The sequence below is a fragment of the Cyanistes caeruleus genome, chromosome 15 (genome assembly GCF_971803275.1).
Source record: "Cyanistes caeruleus chromosome 15, bCyaCae1.hap1.1, whole genome shotgun sequence".
NCBI lineage: Eukaryota > Metazoa > Chordata > Aves > Passeriformes > Paridae > Cyanistes > Cyanistes caeruleus.
The window spans coordinates 1,786,453-1,803,727 of NC_141715.1; the positions used below are offsets into that span (position 1 = coordinate 1,786,453).

Here is a 17,275-nt window from a genome sequence, read left to right on the forward strand (position 1 = left end):
TCCCCCGGCACCCCGCAAACCCCATCCTGCATCCCCCATCCTGCATCCCCCATCCTGCATCCCCTGGCACCCAGAGACACCCTTGGGAAGGGTGAGGGTCTTGAGTGTGTCACCTCCACCTGCCTGGGTTGGGCAACTTCGGTTTAGTGAGAAAATCCCCAATTCCCACGCCCAGCAGCAAGGACAGCTCCCCCTGACCCCTTTCTCCTTGTTTTCCCCTCCCCAAAATCCCCTCCATGTCCTCTCCCTCCCGGTGTCCCTCCTGTGCCCGGCAACATTGGACATGTGGAGAAGAGTTGCTGTCCATAAAATGCTTTGGAAATGATCCTGCTGAAGTGTTATTATTAATAACACCCCTCAGGCTTTATCACTGGAACTGCTGCTGGAGAGAGAAGATTCCTACAGCCACAAACAGTTGAGTTTGATTTAGAGAGCCCCATTTTGTATGAGGAAAATAATTATAAATCAACTCGTCTCATTTACTGCTGCACTAAAGCAGATGAGCAATTCCCAGGGCGATGTTGCCATCTCCACCTCAATTCCCAGCCCTTTCCCTGCTGGCACAAAGCTCCAGAGCTGCTGCTGGTGGGAGAACTCCTGCCCTGAGCCCCTGGAGCTCTGGCAAACCCCTGCAAGGGGAACCTGCTGATGGATTTTTGGGAAGCAAAGCGGGCAGCTCTGGGTGGCAGGGAGGGCATTGACCCACTCCATGGGGACAGAGGGACAGGAGGGCTTCAGAGGGGACCAGAATGTGGCCCATGGCACAGTGAAGGTAAAACCTGCTCTGTCCCCTCACAGGAACTCTGCTGACCCAGCTCCTGCTGTACCCCACATTCCTTGGCCTGGTTTTGGGACTGTTCAATCCTGGTTGTGCCTGAAAATCCTGCAGGATGAGCAAATAGGAGAGCAGAGCAGCACAGACACCAGGGAAGATGTTTGTGTGGAAACAACCTTATTTGTTTTATGAAAAAAATAAGCCAAAACCAAGTTATCCCATAGAATTTGGGATAGAAACACGTAGAGTTTGCAGTGGAGGGAATTGCCTTCATTCCCAGAGGGATTCATCAGGGACTCAGGCAGCTGTGATGGGGAATTCAGGAAAATCCAGGAGAGGTCCAGCAGGTCGTGGGACCTGCATTTCCCACTCCTCTCCTCTGGCCTTCCCCCAGCTCCCAGCTGGAATATCCTGGAATACTCAGCCCTGGACAAACCTGTAGCAGCAAGAAACTGCACAAGGCAGGAGGTGGCTTTGGCTGTTCCGCTTGGGAAGGGCTGGGTTTGGGGATGGAAAGTGGCCGTTCTGGCACCTTGGGAGGAGAAACTGGCTCTGGAGCAAGCCAGGTTTTGCAGGGAAAGCCACCAGCCCAGGAGGGACTGGGACTCAGGGGCTCAGCTTGGCCCCCTGGGGTCCCCACAGCTCCTATCCCCTGCCCCAAGCTCTGCATCTCAGATCGTGAAGTGCCCCCAGTCCTGGCCGTGTCAAGGCAGGGAAGGATTTAAGGAGCCCAGAGTGAGATCCCACTTTCCTGCCCTTGTGCCCAGGGCCTTTTCCACCTCTACTCCACAGCCCAGCTGAGCAGAAGGGGATGGGACACCCCCATCCCAAACCCCTTCTCTCTGCAGCAGGAAAATCCTCCCCTCGTGTCCCTGAGGGGCAGCAGAGTCTGGGAGAAGCCAGGCACCGATACAGAAATCAGGTTGGAAAAGGAAACACAGAGCATCAAACGATCTGCAAGACTCCAATTCACTCTCAGGGGTGCAGAGAGGGCCCCTGTGCCCTGTACAGCCCCGAGAATCATACAGAGCTGCAATATAGAGATCTCTCTATGTATATATTTATAGGTATGTATATATTTATAGTGCACTGCATTTAAAACAGCCGGGCCTGCTTCTTCAGCTCGTTCCTCTTCCACAGCGCCAGGCGGTCGAACTCGGCCATGGTCATCCCGAAGATCTGGTAGAATTCCTCCTGGGACAGGTGTCTCTGGGGAGAAATGGGAGGCTGGGCCAGAGCTGGGCACCCTCCAGGGCTGAGCAGAGGGGTGAGGGCATCCCCTGCCCGCTGGGACAGCGGGGTGACAGGAGCCCCCTCGGGAAAGGGGAGCACTGCCTCCCTCCTGCCCCTGCCAAAGGCACAGGGGACAGCTCTGCCCGGCCAGGGGAGCAGCAGGAGCACTGGGACAGTGCCCTGACCCTCGTGTGCTCCTGAGCAGACGTGGGGATGCTCCTCACACGGCCACGAGCCCCACACGCTGCGTGCCAGGGGCACCCTGTGGCATCGGGTCCCTCTGTGCCCCCATAGTCCTCAGTGAAAAAAGCTCTTCTCACCTCTAACCGAGTCCTGTCCACATCTTTGGGCAGCTGGTTCCTCCCCCTGGTCTTCACCAGGAGCAGCTCGTAGGGGTAGATCTGCACGGGGACAGGGACACGTGGGGCAGCCACGAGACACTCGGGGCACACTTGGGAATGAGGGCAAGGGTTTGGGTGGCACAGCTGACTCCAGGGCTTGGATGGGACAAGGAGAGGTGGGAATTGCTCTCAGGGTGGCTCTGATCCACCCAGAATCTCCATGGTGGCTCTGGAATAACCTGCTCACTCTGCAAAACCAGGAATGACCCAGGCACGAGCGTGAGCAGGAAACCAGCAGCACAAACCCCTGCTCTGTTCCTCACCCGGGGACAATTCTGCTCAGCAAACATTGTCCCAAGCACCTGGGACCTGGCAGGAGGGGAGGGACTCTGCTCTGAGCCCCACAGCCCTGGGATGGGGCTGTCAGGTGGAGGATGGAGGGGAACGGACACATCCCTGGGACTCCCACCTCTGCCTGGTGGCCGCTCCTTGCAGCAGAAGGGTCTTACCTTGTACTCTGTGGGGAGAGAAAAAAGCGAGCCTGAGCCACCCCGACCCCTCTGCTGCCACCACCCTCCCCCCAGTGCTGCCCATATCCCCCCATTCTCCCTCCAGCCCCCCTGCCCATCTGCAGGGGGGGTTGGCAGCCCCCCAGCATCTCCCCCAGGGCACCTGCAGGGTCCCCAGCCCCGTGCCCCCCTCACCTCGCATCCCCCAGTTGACGGCGTTGGTGCTGTCGTAGTGGAAAAGCTCCGCGCTGGGAGGCTGCAGGAGGGGTGGACACAGGGGGCAGTGAGAGGGAGGCACCCCCAGGCACCCCAGGTGACACCTCCCACGTCCCCAAGGGAGGACACCGAGGTTCCCCCACCCAGGATAAGAGTTCACATGGAGACAGGAGCAGAACTCCTGATCCCAAGCAATCCTGAGCCCAGGATATAAAGCAAAGCTCTTCTGCTGGAAAGCAGCACCAGCATCCCTCTGGAAATCACCCCGTGGGAGTTTCAGGGCAGGCACTGCCTGGACAGGGCACTTTGGATCCCAACAAGGGCCATTTTGGATTGGCACGGGACAGCAGTGGCAGCAGGGGTGCAGAGAAGGGGAAAAGAGAACATTCCAGCAATTTTCCATTGCTCTGAGGACTTGGAGGAGCCTGGGAGAAATGGGAATGTCTGGGAGAATGGGGAATGCCTGGGAGGATGGGGAATGCCTGGGAGAATGGGGAATGCCTGGGAGGATGGGGAATGCCTGGGAGAATGGGAATGCCTGGCAGCAGCAGGAGGCACTCACCCTGTGCAGCCCATTCCTCCTGTAGGCAGGAAGGGAGGCCGACTTAGAAATGAGGGGATCTGCAAAGAATCCACCAAGGGGCATCAGGAATGAGCCTCACACACCAGGACAGCCCCCACCGGGCCACCCTCTGCCTCTGTGCTCCCAGCTCTGCCTCCTTCCAGCTCCAGCTCATTTCCAGCCTGCCTTCCTCCCGTGCTGATCTTCCTCTCCCCAAAATCCTGTGGCAGCCCGACCACCTCACCCTTCAGAGCAACATTCTCCTTCTCTCAGCTTCCCCGACTCGTCCTCCCTGCTTCAGCTCTATCCTAACCCAGGCTTGCCAGGGCTCCCTCCTCGCTTCCCTTGTCCCCTCCCTGCTCCCAGCTCGGGCTGGGCATGGCTCAGGTCAGGCACTCACCGCTGTCGGCCAGGTAGTGGCTTCGGGGAGCTGCAAGGAGAGCAGAGCCAGCTCAGGGAGGGCCAAGCACCCCATGCCATGCAGAGCTGCCCATTCCCAGCCCCACAGATCCTCCTTGGGGCTCCCAGGAGCTCCCACGGGGCTGAGGGGCTCCCTGAGCATCCCCAAACAGCTCCGTGAGGGCAGATGTGAGGAAGGAGAGCATGGACTGGACAGGGCCATCTGTGCTGCCAGGCTCTGCAGTGTCCCCCCTGTGTCCCCAAGGGCAGGGCTGGGTGCCCTGGGGGCTCTGTGACAGGAGCAGCACAAGCGAGGCAGCCCTGGGGTGCCAGGAACTCCCAGAGGTGCCAGTCCAGAACAGGTCACAGCAACCCTGGCTGTGATCTTGGCTGTGCTGCCACATCCCAGGGGATCCTTCAGCCGTCCCACGAGGCACTCCCAGGCTGCCCAGACACCACTGGGCAATGCCCCACCCCAGCTGGGGCACAGGGAATGGATGGAGCCCTCCAGAGAGGAAAAGACCCTCCCGAGCCCGGCTCCATGGCCAGCACCTCTCACCACCCCTTTCCTCATCCCTTTCTTCCCTCTCCACCCCTCAGACTTCCCGAGGGGCTGGGACAGGGGGACAGGGGGACAGGGGGACGGGCAGGGACAGCCTTACAGCCATTGAGGGAGCCCTCGTAGCCCGCTGTGTGCAGCGCCTCTCTGCTGCTGGCCGAGCTGCGGGGGGGGGTCCAGGGGTCTGCGTAGGAGTTGGACCGAGCCTTCATCTCCTCCCTCAGGATCAGCCTCCCGATGCCACTCTGGATCTGGCAGCGGGGAAAAAGCCACTTTGCACTCTTCCCTTCCCTGCCCAGCCCTCTCTGGCACATCGTGGAAGGGCACAGCATCCCCTGGCACCTCCCGAGGATGAGGTGCTGGGGTGGGGGTGTCTCCACCCCTCCTTGAGAGCCACGTGGGGGTGGCCAGGAGGGGACAGATGGCAGGAGCAGGGATGGTGGTGGCACCTCCTCGGGTGGCAGAGCTGGGCTGAGCTGGGGACGGTTTGGTGCTGGCTCTGTGCCCAGCAGGGCTGGCACTCACCTTGTGCATGCCCCGGTCGTACCCGTCCTCCTCACCCCCTGACGAGAACCTCCGGGCCCGGGGAGCTGCAAGGAGACACCAGGGGTCAGGTGGGGACAGAAGTGGGGCAGGCAGGGAGGGGGATGTCCCCAACCACATGGGGACAGTTGTCTCCCACAGACTCCTTGGGTTTTGGGGTCACCTTGGCAGGTATCTCAGCCCAACCCCACTTTTCTGTCCAGACCCAGCTCAAAACGAGGTTTCCTCCCAGCAAATTTGGAGTCAGGAATGTGTTTCCCTTTCTCCCAGCCCAAGGGGAATTTGTTACCTTTGGGAGAGCCCTGGAAGGACCAGTATTCCGACTCGGAGTGGTAGTAGGGATCGGGGGAGTAGGCAGGGCTGTACTTGGAGGACTGCGCGATGTCCTCGCTGGTTTTGCTTTTTGTGGCTGCAGAGGGGTTGTCTGCAAAAGGAGCAGGCAGAGCCAAGGTGAGGATCTGCAGAGATCCACCCCAAATGATGGCAAATCCTCTTCCCTCCCCAGGGATTTGTGTCTGGGACAGCACGGAGCAGAGCTGGGAATAATCAGTTTTCCCACTGCTGGCGCCTCCTCAGGGGTGCTGAGGCAGACGGTGGGGACAGTGACAAGCAGGGGATGTCACTGATGGGGCTGGGAAGGACCCAAATGGCTGAGAGCCCACGGTGCCACAAGTTCTGGCTCCTGCACCGTGCTCATCCCAGCTCCCCGCGCTGCCCTGTCCCCAGGAGGTGAGAGAGGGACGGAGGAAGGCTCAGAGCCAGCAGGGATGGGGCTCTCTGGGTTCTGCCAGGGAAAGGTGGGGGGAGCAGAGGGGCTCTGGCAGGGCTTGGTCCTCATGGCAGGGACACACAGAGTGCTCAGGCTGGGGACAGAGCACACGGGGGAGCCCAGGGGGGAGCTCTGCTGCACCAGAGGCCAGGGGAGGCGCAGGGGAAGGAGCAGCAGGGACAGGAGGTGGCAGAGCCATCCCACCACCTCTGGGGACCCAGCAGGTACTTACAGCAGCAGGAGCAGGAGCAGGCAGCAGCAGGCGGTGGGAATTGGGCAGGAGGGAGGGGAGAGCCCGGGGAGAGAGAGGAGACACGGTTACTGCTCAGGGGGAGCTGCTGTCCCACCGGGAGCAGAAGCAAGAGGGGACAGTGCAAGGCAGCCCCGCTGAGAGCCACCAGACACTGAGAGCCACCAAACAAACACTGACACCCTCCCCAAGCTGCAACACCCCGAAGTTTCACGCTGGAACCGCCACCCCAGGGTGGACTGGGATTTTTCTCCAGGGCTGCATGTGAAACTGCAAATTGCTTTTTCCATCCCTTTTCCGAGGCTGCTCTGACTCCCCTGCTCCCGGTTCCACAGCTATCCCTGGTGTCACTGCCAGCCTTTGCTCCATCTCTCACAGCAGGGACAGGGTCCCAAGTCACACCTGTCCCCACTGCACCCACCCTGCTGCCCAGAGCATCCCACCGAGGCCCAGCACCCAAACCTCGATGCCAGCCCCATCTCCCGGGCAGCCCCCGGCCCCGCCGGGCCCGTCCCCGGGGTGACACGGGGACAGGGACACAGCAGCCACACCTACCGTGGCGCTTGTAGATGGGGGGCTTCCTGTAGATGTTGCTCTCGCCAGCAGCTGGTGGGAGAAGAGAGAGAGAAAGGGAAGAAGGGGGAAGGGAGGTCAGTGTGTGCTGCGGGCGCACAGGACACGGCTCCCGCAGGAGCCCCAGCCGCGTTTCCATCACACAAGCGCCTCCGGGCTCTCGGGTGGCCCGGCAGGGCTCCGGGCCGGCGGCACGGGCACAGGAGCACGGTCCCAGGCCGTGACAGGACATGCAGTGAGCGCCCACAGCATGCACGGGGCGGCGGGCACAGCTGCCAGCCGGGCACAGCTGGGCACAGCCGGGCACAGCTGGGCACAGCTGCCAGCCGGGCACAGCTGGGCACAGCCGGGCACAGCCGGGCACAGCCGGGCACAGCTGCCAGCCGGGCACAGCCGGGCACAGCCGGGCACAGCTGCCAGCCGGGCACAGCCGGGCACAGCCGGGCACAGCTGCCAGCCGGGCACAGCAGGCACAGTGGGCACAGCCGGCACAGCCGGGCACAGCCGGCACAGCCGGGCACAGCTGGTCACAGCTGCCAGCCGGGCACAGCCGGGCACAGCCGGGCACAGCCGGGCACAGCCGGGCACAGCTGCCAGCCGGGCACAGCCGGGCACAGCCGGGCACAGCTGCCAGCCGGGCACAGCCGGGCACAGCCGGGCACAGCGGGCACAGCCGGGCACAGCCGGCACAGCCGGGCACAGCCGGGCACAGCGGGCACAGCTGCCAGCCGGGAACAGCCGGGCACAGCCGGGCACAGCTGGGCACAGCCGGACACAGCCGGGAACAGCTGGACACAGCCGGGCACAGCCGGGCACAGCTGGACACAGCCGGGCACAGCGGGCACAGCCGGGCACAGCCGGGCACAGCCGGGCACAGCCGGGCACAGCTGGACACAGCCGGGCACAGCGGGCACAGCCGGGCACAGCCGGGCACAGCCGGGCACAGCCGGGCACAGCGGGCACAGCTGCCAGCCGGGCACCCGGCCCTTCCCGGGCTGCCGGCACCTGCGAGAGCCGCCTGCGAGCTGCCTGCGGAGAGCCAAGAGCAGCCAAAGGCTCTTTCCGCAGCAGAGAGAGAAAAGAGCGAGTCGGGAGGGAAAAGCGAGCTGGAGCCTGGCGCTGGAGCAGGCGGAGCAGGGAGGGGGCCATCCATAAACCACCGAGCGGCAGCGGGAGGGCAGGGCTGGGATGGGATGGGATGGAAGAGGAGCTGGGGGAGCCTCCGGGTGTCCTCAGGGCATCAGCGATGCTCCGGGAGAGGGTGCCACGCTTTTGGGGGCACGGGGACATGGCAAGAGGCGAGTGGACGGTGCGGGGCTGTGACCCCGGCGAGGGGTGATGGGCAGCTCTGCCCGCTTCCCAACCCGCTCATCCCGTCCTGCCCGCTCCGTCCCCGTCCCCGTGGGCTCTGCGTGGCCGGGAGCGGGTGGTGGCCCTTACCTGGTGGCCCCCTGCAATCCCTGCAGAAGGGGAGCAGGCATCTGGCAAGCCCAGAAGACTCTGGGGGGAGGGAGCGGCGGGCCCTAGGGGGGTATAAAATAGTCATCTGTAGCGGATGGGTGTGGAAACGCCTCTGGCACACCCGCTCCGGCTGCTCCGGGGGACAGGCTCTCACCAGGGGACTCATCCTCGTGTGGAGAGTGGAGGGAGGGCAGGGAAGAGGAAGAACAGGGATGTTGCAAGGATCAAGCAGACTCCGGGCGCCTCTGGGAGCTGCGGGTGGTGACAAGGGGGACAAGGAGGAGGGTTCAAGCCGTAGGTCCTGTTTATGGATGGCCTCTACCAGGGGTAGATCCTGCTGCCAGCTGGCTCTAGGCAGGCGGCGGAGCGAGGCATGCGACACAGCGGGGACGGCACATGCGGGCATGCCACGGACACGGCGCTCCCCGGGCAGCGGGGGGCTCCGGAGCCTACCTGGGATGTGGAAATGCTTGGGCGCTTGGTATGAGGTTGGAGTGGAGGACCTCACATCTAACTGGCTATAGTAGGGGGAGCTGCGCCCGCTCTCGGTGCCTACGCGGGGCCGAGCAGAAGCAGCCGTGAGTGACCGAGAGAGAGAACAAGAGGCAGAAGAAAATGGGTGTTAAATGCAGCGGTGTTAGAACGGCAGGGGCTGTGTGAGGGGCGGGGGGTGACGGGGGCGTGCGCCGGGCTGCGCTCCGGGAGAGGCAGTGATGGAGCGGGGGGAGATTTCCAGCATCTCCGGAGCGGCCGGGATGCGGAGGAACCCCCGGGCAGCCCTGCCGAGACAGCCCAGCGTGCTCAGAGCAGGCGGTGATGAGCCCTTGGCGGCGCAGCGGGGCTCGCAGTGAGCTCAGAGCGTTCCAGTCCTTCCTCCACAGCTCCAGAGCACAGGAGACAGCCCAGGCGCTGCTCCCCTGCCATGGCACTGGCACTGCACTGGCACTGCTCCCCTGCCATGGCACAGCTCCCCTGCCATGGCACTGGCACTGCTCCCCTGCCATGGCACTGGCACTGCACTGGCGCTGCTCCCCAGCCATGGCACTGGCACTGCTCCCCAGCCATGGCACTGGCACTGCTCCCCAGCCATGGCACTGGCACTGCTCCCCAGCCATGGCACTGGCACTGCTCCCCTGCCATGGCACTGGCACTGCTCTCCAGCCATGGCACTGGCACTGCTCCCCAGCCATGGCACTGGCACTGCTCCCCTGCCATGGCACTGGCACTGCTCTCCAGCCATGGCACTGGCACTGCTCCCCTGCCATGGCACTGCTCCCCTGCCATGGCACTGGCACTGCTCCCCAGCCATGGCACTGCTCCCCTGCCATGGCACTGGCACTGCACTGGCGCTGCTCCCCTGCCATGGCACTGGCACTGCTCCCCTGCCATGGCACTGCCACTGCTCCCCAGCCATGGCACTGGCACTGCTCCCCAGCCATGGCACTGGCGCTGCTCCCCTGCCATGGCCCTGGCACAGCTCCCCTGCCATGGCACTGGCACTGCACTGGCACTGCTCCCCTGCCATGGCACTGGCACTGCTCCCCTGCCATGGCACTGGCACTGCTCCCCAGCCATGGCACTGGCGCTGCTCCCCAGCCATGGCACTGGCACTGCTCCCCTGCCATGGCACTGCTCCCCTGCCCTGCCATGGCACTGGCACTGCTCCCCTGCCATGCTCAGGGTGTGCTGCATGCCCGTGTGCCAGGAGCTCCCTGTGCACCCCTGCCACAGCCACCAGCACAGCTCAGGGGTGTTCACCAGAGCTGGAGGTCACCTGCCTCCCACCCCATCCTTCAGGAGCCTCAGCTCGTGCCTGAGTCCCCCTCGGCCTCTGCTTGCGGCTCGCAAGAGTTTGGAGAGGCAGAGGATGCACTGCGCCCACCGTGGGCCACCCCAGGCCTCCTGCTGCTTGCCAGGTGAGGAACCACAGAAATCCCAGAGATATTTTTGTGATCCTCTCTCCACTTGAGCTCAGCTCAGGCTGGGGTTGCAGCTGAAATCCTCACCTGAGCGGTAGAAATGGTGTGGGGACCTGGGGATGGTGGGGGACATGCCCTGGCGGCTGTAGGTGGGGGAGTCGATGTAGCCAGGGCTGGAGGCTCTTCTCTGTCGCGTGTCAAAGCTCTCGTAGATGTCCTGGGGGTGGGGAAGGCGTGGAGAGAGCGGGGTTAGAGCTGGCAGGAGGTGTCCCTCGGGTGGGGGTCCCCTGCCTGGGCAGCCCGGGAGGTGCTCTGCGTGTGACACTGGCCAGGGGCTGTGTCCCCTGGGGATGGAGGGGTCCCCGGCCCGCCCTGCCTCCCCCCTGCCAAGGCACAGGTTTGGGACCAGGGGACAGTGTCCAGGCAGAGGTTTTGTGCCTGGAGGTCGCTCCCAGTCACTGGTGTCTCCCTCCACGGGGCAGAAGCTGCACCCTGGGGCCGTTCCGCTCTCTCTGGGCGTTGAAGGACACACATCCCATCTCCCCACACCCTGGGGCAGCCCGGGGGGACCATCAGCAGAGCCCCTGGCAGAGGGACAGCCTGTGGCAGCAGCAGGTGACAGACCCCCAGTGCCCACAGGGACATTACCTGTGAGTATGGGGAGAGGGTCCCCAGGGACTGGAGGCAGCAGGAGGCAAAGTGAGGAGGAAAAAAGAGACAGAGAGAGAGAGACAGCACAGGGTTAAAGAGGAGCACTGACAGACTGGGGTCCCACAGCAGCTCGTTCTCAGCAGTGAGGGGCACTGGTGGCACAGCCAGAGCTGAACTGGGGCAGGACACTGGGCAGGGAGCCCCTGGCCAGGAGAGGAACTGGCAGGAGGGATCAGCAGAGCTGTCACCTCTCAGAGAGCTCTGTGGAGAGGGGAGGCACAGAGGCCACGCTGCCTGCACCATCCTGGGCGGGCTGTGGGACACCAGGCTTGTGCCAAACCCTGGGGATGGGGATGTAAGAGATGCTGCTGCCAAATCCTCTCCCAGCACCGCTTCAGGTGCCCCAGCTGTGTCAGCTGCTCTCCTTCCATGGGCTCCCTGAGCTCAGCCAGCAGCCCCAGCTGGCCAGGCAGGACAGTCCAGTGCCTCAGCATCCCCCCATCACAGCCTGCAGAAACGCCCTGCCCCAGCCCAGAGGTGCTCCAGAGGTGCTCCAGAGGTGCTGTGCTGGCTGGGCTGCAGGACTGTCTGCCAGGGCTGTGAGGGGTGAATTCCCTGCCCATCACTCCTCTCACACAGCTCTGTCTGCCCCTGCACGTGTCCTGGGCTCACTGGTACCTCTCTGACTCTACAGCAGCAGCACTTTACCTCCATCACAGACCTTCCCCACACCTCTGGGAGAGGTCCTGCCCCACTCCTGCCTCCCTGCACTATTCCCACTGGCATGAACAAAGCCCCAGACAGTTCTCCCCCAAACTGGGGCCCACTGCTGCACATCCCAGCAGGGGATTTCTGGATTTCAATACCTCCCCATAGCTATATCTCTCCAGCGTCTCATCCGACGTGTATCTGTGATAGGGCTCGTAGGAAATGAGGTCAGGACGCTGCACTTCATAGATGGCTTTAATCTTGGGAAGAGCTGCCAGGTCTTTGTAATTAAGGATCTCATTATCCACTTTGGCCTAGGGAGAGGGAGAGACAGAGACAGAGAGACGGAAAGGAAGAGGAGGAGAGAAGGGAAGGCTGGAGCGCACAGTGTGGAGCCAGCACGGGGCAGACAGAGCTCACTGTCACCCCAGCAGCAGGGACAGGTAAGAGGAGAGGCCTGAGAGGCAGCAGAGGGAGGGCAGAGGAGCTGGGAGGGCAGGACTGTGCCCCTCGGAGCGCTCCTGAGCTGTGCCATGGCACTGGTGGCACGGTGCTGCTGGGACACGGGCACTGGTCCATTCCAGCCCCAAATTCTGGGCTTGTCCCACTGAAGAGCAGCACTGGAAGCTGCTGTCACCGTCCCTGGGGCCCTGGGCGAGGGGCAGGGCTGGACTTACGCAGATGACACGGTTTGGGGAGCCGATGCTGGAGCCAGGGGGGGAGATGGAGGTTTCTGACGTTCTTCTGTGCTGTGGAGGCACAAAGGGGGAGGGCAGGTGAGAGCACGGCAAGGAGGGACCCCTGAGCAGGCAAACTCTTGGTTTGGGGGCTGAATTTCACTTCCACAGCCTCAGCCACGGCCACCCATCGTCCTCTGGGCAGCCTCAGGAAACCACTCCAGGTGTGGGCAGTGCCAAAGCAGTTCAGGGACTGGAGGACAATGGAACGTGGGAGGTGCCACCTCTCAGGACACCCCTCACCCTGCTGCCTACCTTCAGCTTCTTCTCTGCTCTGGCTGCCTGCTTGCAGATGGGGTGCCACACTTCAGAGCCTGCAAGGCAGCAAAGGGACAGCATTTCAGCCCCACACACGGGCTGAAACCCCCCTGCCATGTCCCTGCCACCTCCAGCAGTGCCAGGGGAACTGCAGGGCACTGGGGACTGGGTGACCCTGAGAAGGGATGGAACAGCTCCACAGCACCGAGGGCAGGGGGCCAAACCTCAGCTGGGACAGCAAACTCGGGATTTGGGCTGGCCCAACCAGCTCCTGCTGGTTAAACTGGGGTGACACTTGGGGCACCACAACAGCTCCATCCTTTGGGCTGCAGTGAGCAGAGCTTGGCCCAGGTGTGCAGGGAGACAAGGAGTTCCCAGCTGCGTGGCAGGGAAGGTTCCATGGAGACTTTTGCACACAGGGCTCGGAGAGCAGCGCAGAGCGGGACCTCTGGCACTGCTGCACACACAGAGCCACAAGGACCCAACCCCAAACTCCCCCCAGCTGGTCCCAGCCCTACCTGTCAGGTACATCTCCTCTCCCTCTGTGAACATCTGGTGGCAGCGCACACATCTGGCACAGGTGGGGTGGTAGTGCTTCCCTCCTGCCTGCACGGGCGAGCGGAGAGGAGCCCTGAGCACGGCAGGACAGGGTCACCTGTCCCCATCCCTGAGGGACCCTGCCAGCCCTCGCTGCTGCAGACAGGTGAACAAACTGTCTGGGGTGGCCTTGGGAACCTCCACATCCCATGGAGAAAAGCAGAGAGCGCTTCATCCCTGTTTGCAACCGGCTACGAGTCGGAGCAGGAACCTTCTGCTCTCCTTGAAACACCAGCACCAAGCAGAGCCAGGAGGTCCCAAAGCCCTGGGAATGGTGTCCCTACAAAGCTGACACTCTGGGAATAGCCAGCACCATCTCCAGGCTCTTTCCCCACAGATTTGAAGAGAAACAGCAAATTTGATGTCACAGCAGGGAAGCAGCAAAGGGAGAAGGACCCCAAAGACCTCCCTGTCCATCACTGCCAGTTCCTCTCCCTAAAGGAACTTTCCTCCTTCTCTGCTCCAGTTTCAGTGCTCTGCCCCAGCTGAGAGGAAGCTTTGGCTCTTTTGACAGGGCTAACAGCCAAAATTGGGAGCTCCAAGTGTCTGTCAGCATTTCAGGTGTGGGCTGGGAGCCAGGAGCCAGCTCAGGGCAGGAGGAATCTGAGATGTTACAGCTCAACCCTAAAGAACTTTTTGCTCCTGTAATAAACTGAGAGAAGGAGAATAATTGAAGGTGGCAGAGGGAAGATGAGGCTTTTGCTTATGAAGAAGAGGGTTGTGATAGAGGGGCTGGAAACAGGAGGATCAATGGGAAATTTGCTGCAGGGGTAACAGAACCTGCCCGTGGGCTGCCCATAAAATCAGCCTGGAATTCAGTGTCTGTGGGGTGCAGATGGCAGTCAGTCCCTCCAGTTTATGCCAAAATGAGTGGAAGGTTTTAGGACAGGCAGGAGGATGAGTTTGGAGAGTTTGGACCATTCTTCCTTTCCTTACAGTGCAGGGAGGGACATCCTGTGCCAACCCAAATTGTTCCATGTGGAGGGAGGCTCCCCCAGGGATGTCCCAGCCCATTCCCAACTTTCACTTCATCACACACCTTCTCCAAAAGCCACCCAATATCTCAACACCCAGAACTCCTCCAAACCATGCACAAGCCTTGTTCCTTTTATTCTGGTTGTTATTCCAGCTGGTACAAGGCTGGTGGAGCTGGGAGGGAAGGGACCTGCTCCTTATCACTTGGGTCCCTTAAAGACTCATTAATCATCCAAGCCTGGCTGGGCAGCTTGGAGCAGTTGGGAATGCCTGGAGGCTGCCAGGAGAGCACCAGGAGGCTCCTGAATGCCTAAAATTATTTAAAGGCGCCCTTTCCATTTCACACTCGGACAGAGAGGACAATTCAAGCCCCTGGATTCACAGATGGTTCAGCACTGGGAGCAGGCACGTCCCAGGGAGGGTGAACAGCTCAGGCTTCCATCCCTGGAGGTGTCCCAGGCCAAGCTGGATGGGGCTTGGGGCTGGACAGTGGAAGGTGAATTGGAATGAGATGATCTTTCAGGTCTTTTCCAACCCAACCCATTCCATGATTTCACAGCAGGAATCCCAGGTCCCCTCTGGCTCCTCTCCTGCCCCTCTGACACCAGGTAACAGCACCCTGCTCACACCCAGGGGTGCCTGGGGATGCTCTGTCCTGGCACACGGCTCCTGGGGGCTGGCACTGCCCAGGGCAGCAGGGATTTGATGTCAGGGCTTTGTCCTGCCCCGTTCAGATTTGCTGACCCGCTGAGCTCGTGCTGGGCAGCCGGCCTGGGGCAGCAGCTGCAGTGCTGAGCTCATGTTCTGGAGTCAGCAGAAAGCCTTCCCAGGCACACACAGCCTCCCCAGGCTGAGCAGAGGTGCTGGGAGGCTTCTGGAAATTTGTTCCAGCTTCAGGAGAGGTTCCTTGGGCAGGCTGGAGCTCCCAGGGAGGGTGAGCCCTTCTTGGGGGCTGTGAGTGAAACAGGCTGGAGATATCCTGGGACAACTCTCAGCAGGCTGGAGACTCACACAGCCACTGCCACCCCAGCCCACAGCACCTGCAGAGCCCTGGTACCTCTGGTTTTTCCTGTCACTGCAACCTGGGGCTGGCAGAGGTGTGGGAGCCCTTTCCTCCTGCTCAGCCGTGTGGAAAGGGAAATCTCAGGAGTGACAGAGCACAATTCCAGCACTGCTGCCTCTCTGTGCCATCACAGGGTCTAAGAATCACACCAGGCTTCCTTCTCTGTGCCTCCTGAGCCTTTAAATTACCCTTAGACTGGAAAGCATGAGAGGACACATCACTTCCAGAGGGGAAGGACCCTTCTGATGGACCCCTCTGTCCTTCCCCAAAACCATCCCTCCCCAGCTGTGCAGCCCCACCACTGCCCAAAACACATCCCCAAACCACCTGCATCCGCAGGGGGATCCCTGGGGAATCCCTGCATCCCTCCCTGGCCCTGCCACAGCAGCTCCTGTGCCCGGCAAAGCCTCCCCCAGCGAAGGGGACCCCCTGCTCCGGTGTCAGGCAGTGTTCCAGGGGGAGCAGAGCCCAGGGAAAGCTGCTGCAGCCCCTCGGGATGGGTTTCCAAGGCAACAGGCAGGCTGCCGGCACAGGGATGTGTGTGGGGACACCCAGAGCCGGGCACGGCAGCAGCTGCTTGGGGCTGAGGTCCCCACACCTCCAGACCGCCGTGACTCTGGCTGGTTCCCGAGCTGCAGTATCCAAGGTCCGGCGGTGTTTCCCCCTCTCCCACCCTCTCCAGAAGGCGGTCAGGCTGTGACAGAGCTGCTGCAGGACGAGCCACGGCCCCCAGAGATGGAAGGTGGCACCTCCCCAGGGCACGTCCCTGCCACGGACTCACCTCCAGCACACGGCCACTGATGTAGCGGTCACAGGTCTCGCACTTGATGCCGAACTGGGCGTGATAGTCGGACTCACAGTACGGGATGCCATCCCTTGGGAGAGGGACAGAGGGGGTGAGCGGCAGGAGAGCCCCTCGCCACCCGCCCAGCCCCGGGGCCAGCCCGGGAGTGCCGCCACTCACTTGCTGATGTACTCGCCGGTCAGGATGATCCCGCACGTTTGGCACTTGAAGCAGCTGACGTGCCACTGCTTCTCCAGGGCCAGCAGCGACTGGCCCTGCTTGATCTCCTCCTTGCAGCCGGCGCAGTCTGGGGGGACAGGAGGGGACGTGGGGCACGGCAGGGACAGCCACAGCTGCTGTGTCACCCGGCACTCCCCTCACACCCAGAGGAAAACCCTGCCCCGGAGGATGCATGATGCTGATACAAACACCCTGCTCCCGAGGCAGCCTCGTGGGGATCATTTCACGATGGGAATCTACGGATGCTAAATCTGAGCCACAGTGCCTGTACAGATTGCAGGCCGCATGGCTCCTCAGGCTGCCTGAGAAAGCAGCCGGGGAAAAATATGAGAAGGAATTAAAACGATTCTCAGGGACGCTAAACAGCCTTGCAGGTGTTGTTTTGCAGTCTTGTTTTCCCTTGCAGGAGAAGGCCAGGGGGTGATGAGTGCCCCTGACCAATGATGGTGATGTAGCACTTTGTTAACCAATAAGAGTTTCCTTTCTGTACCTTCCACGTATCTGTCTATAAGACAAGCCTGAAGGAATAAACCAGAGAATTCTCGTGTTGAAACTCCCTTGAGAGTTTGTGTCGTTCTTTCTAGCCATTCCCAATCAGAACGACAGGAATCTGTCACCGCTGCTTGTCCCCAGCACAGGAGGAAAGCTGGGACCTCTGAGGTGGCAGCCACAGAGCTGCATCTCCCTTGGGGTGATGAGTCTGAGCCAGGCCAGCTGGACACCAGGAAAAATTCTGATCTCAAAGAACGATTTGGGCACTGGAATCTGCCCAGGGAGGTGATGGAGTCACCGTCCCTGGATGTGTTTAACGAAGCCCGGACATGGTTTAGTTGACGAGGAGGTGTCGGGTCACGGGTTGGACACGATGATCTCAAAGGTCTTTTCCAGGCTGGTTCATCCTGCGATGCTGTGATGGGCTGTGGGAGGGCCACGCTGGCCTGGCAGGTGCCCAAGGGTGGGAAGTGTCCGGCAGAGGAAGGGCTGTGCTGTCCGCTGCGCTATTTCCCTTTCCTCCCCTGCTCCCCCGGCTCCAGCGCGGCTGCGAGCAGGAAGCACCCAGAGCTCGGACCCCTGACCTTGACTCCTCCTTGTCCTCTCCTCCCCTGGGCAGCCCTGGAGAGGGGCTTCTTTAACCCCCTCCCTGCCGCGGTGG

At 61.9% G+C, this 17,275-nt stretch overlaps 1 protein-coding gene across 7 annotated transcripts in view; it reads right to left on the bottom strand.

Moving 5' to 3' along the window:
• Positions 1 to 935: 935 nt before the first annotated feature.
• ABLIM3 (actin binding LIM protein family member 3) overlaps positions 936 to 17,275 on the bottom strand; it is a 44,090-nt gene continuing 27,750 nt past the window's right edge. The window contains exons 5-23 of one of the 7 annotated variants that reach the window (XM_086851494.1): positions 16,063 to 16,189; positions 15,880 to 15,973; positions 12,982 to 13,069; positions 12,461 to 12,519; positions 12,146 to 12,217; positions 11,627 to 11,782; positions 10,758 to 10,787; positions 10,197 to 10,326; positions 8,644 to 8,742; positions 6,712 to 6,762; positions 5,427 to 5,561; positions 5,120 to 5,184; positions 4,698 to 4,845; positions 4,037 to 4,066; positions 3,637 to 3,695; positions 3,054 to 3,114; positions 2,859 to 2,866; positions 2,329 to 2,409; positions 1,814 to 1,984 (exon numbers count right to left, since the gene is read on the bottom strand). In XM_086851494.1, coding sequence (XP_086707620.1) covers positions 1,871 to 1,984; positions 2,329 to 2,409; positions 2,859 to 2,866; positions 3,054 to 3,114; positions 3,637 to 3,695; positions 4,037 to 4,066; positions 4,698 to 4,845; positions 5,120 to 5,184; positions 5,427 to 5,561; positions 6,712 to 6,762; positions 8,644 to 8,742; positions 10,197 to 10,326; positions 10,758 to 10,787; positions 11,627 to 11,782; positions 12,146 to 12,217; positions 12,461 to 12,519; positions 12,982 to 13,069; positions 15,880 to 15,973; positions 16,063 to 16,189 — 1,607 coding nt within the window. In that variant the 3' untranslated portion in view covers positions 1,814 to 1,870. Of the gene's footprint in view, positions 1,985 to 2,328; positions 2,867 to 3,053; positions 3,115 to 3,636; positions 3,696 to 4,036; positions 4,067 to 4,697; positions 4,846 to 5,119; positions 5,185 to 5,426; positions 5,562 to 6,138; positions 6,763 to 8,643; positions 8,743 to 10,196; positions 10,327 to 10,757; positions 10,788 to 11,626; positions 11,783 to 12,145; positions 12,218 to 12,460; positions 12,520 to 12,981; positions 13,070 to 15,879; positions 15,974 to 16,062; positions 16,190 to 17,275 lie in introns of all 7 variants that reach the window. The other 6 variants (XR_015276638.1, XR_015276639.1, XM_086851490.1 and 3 more) reach the window with 6 other exon arrangements.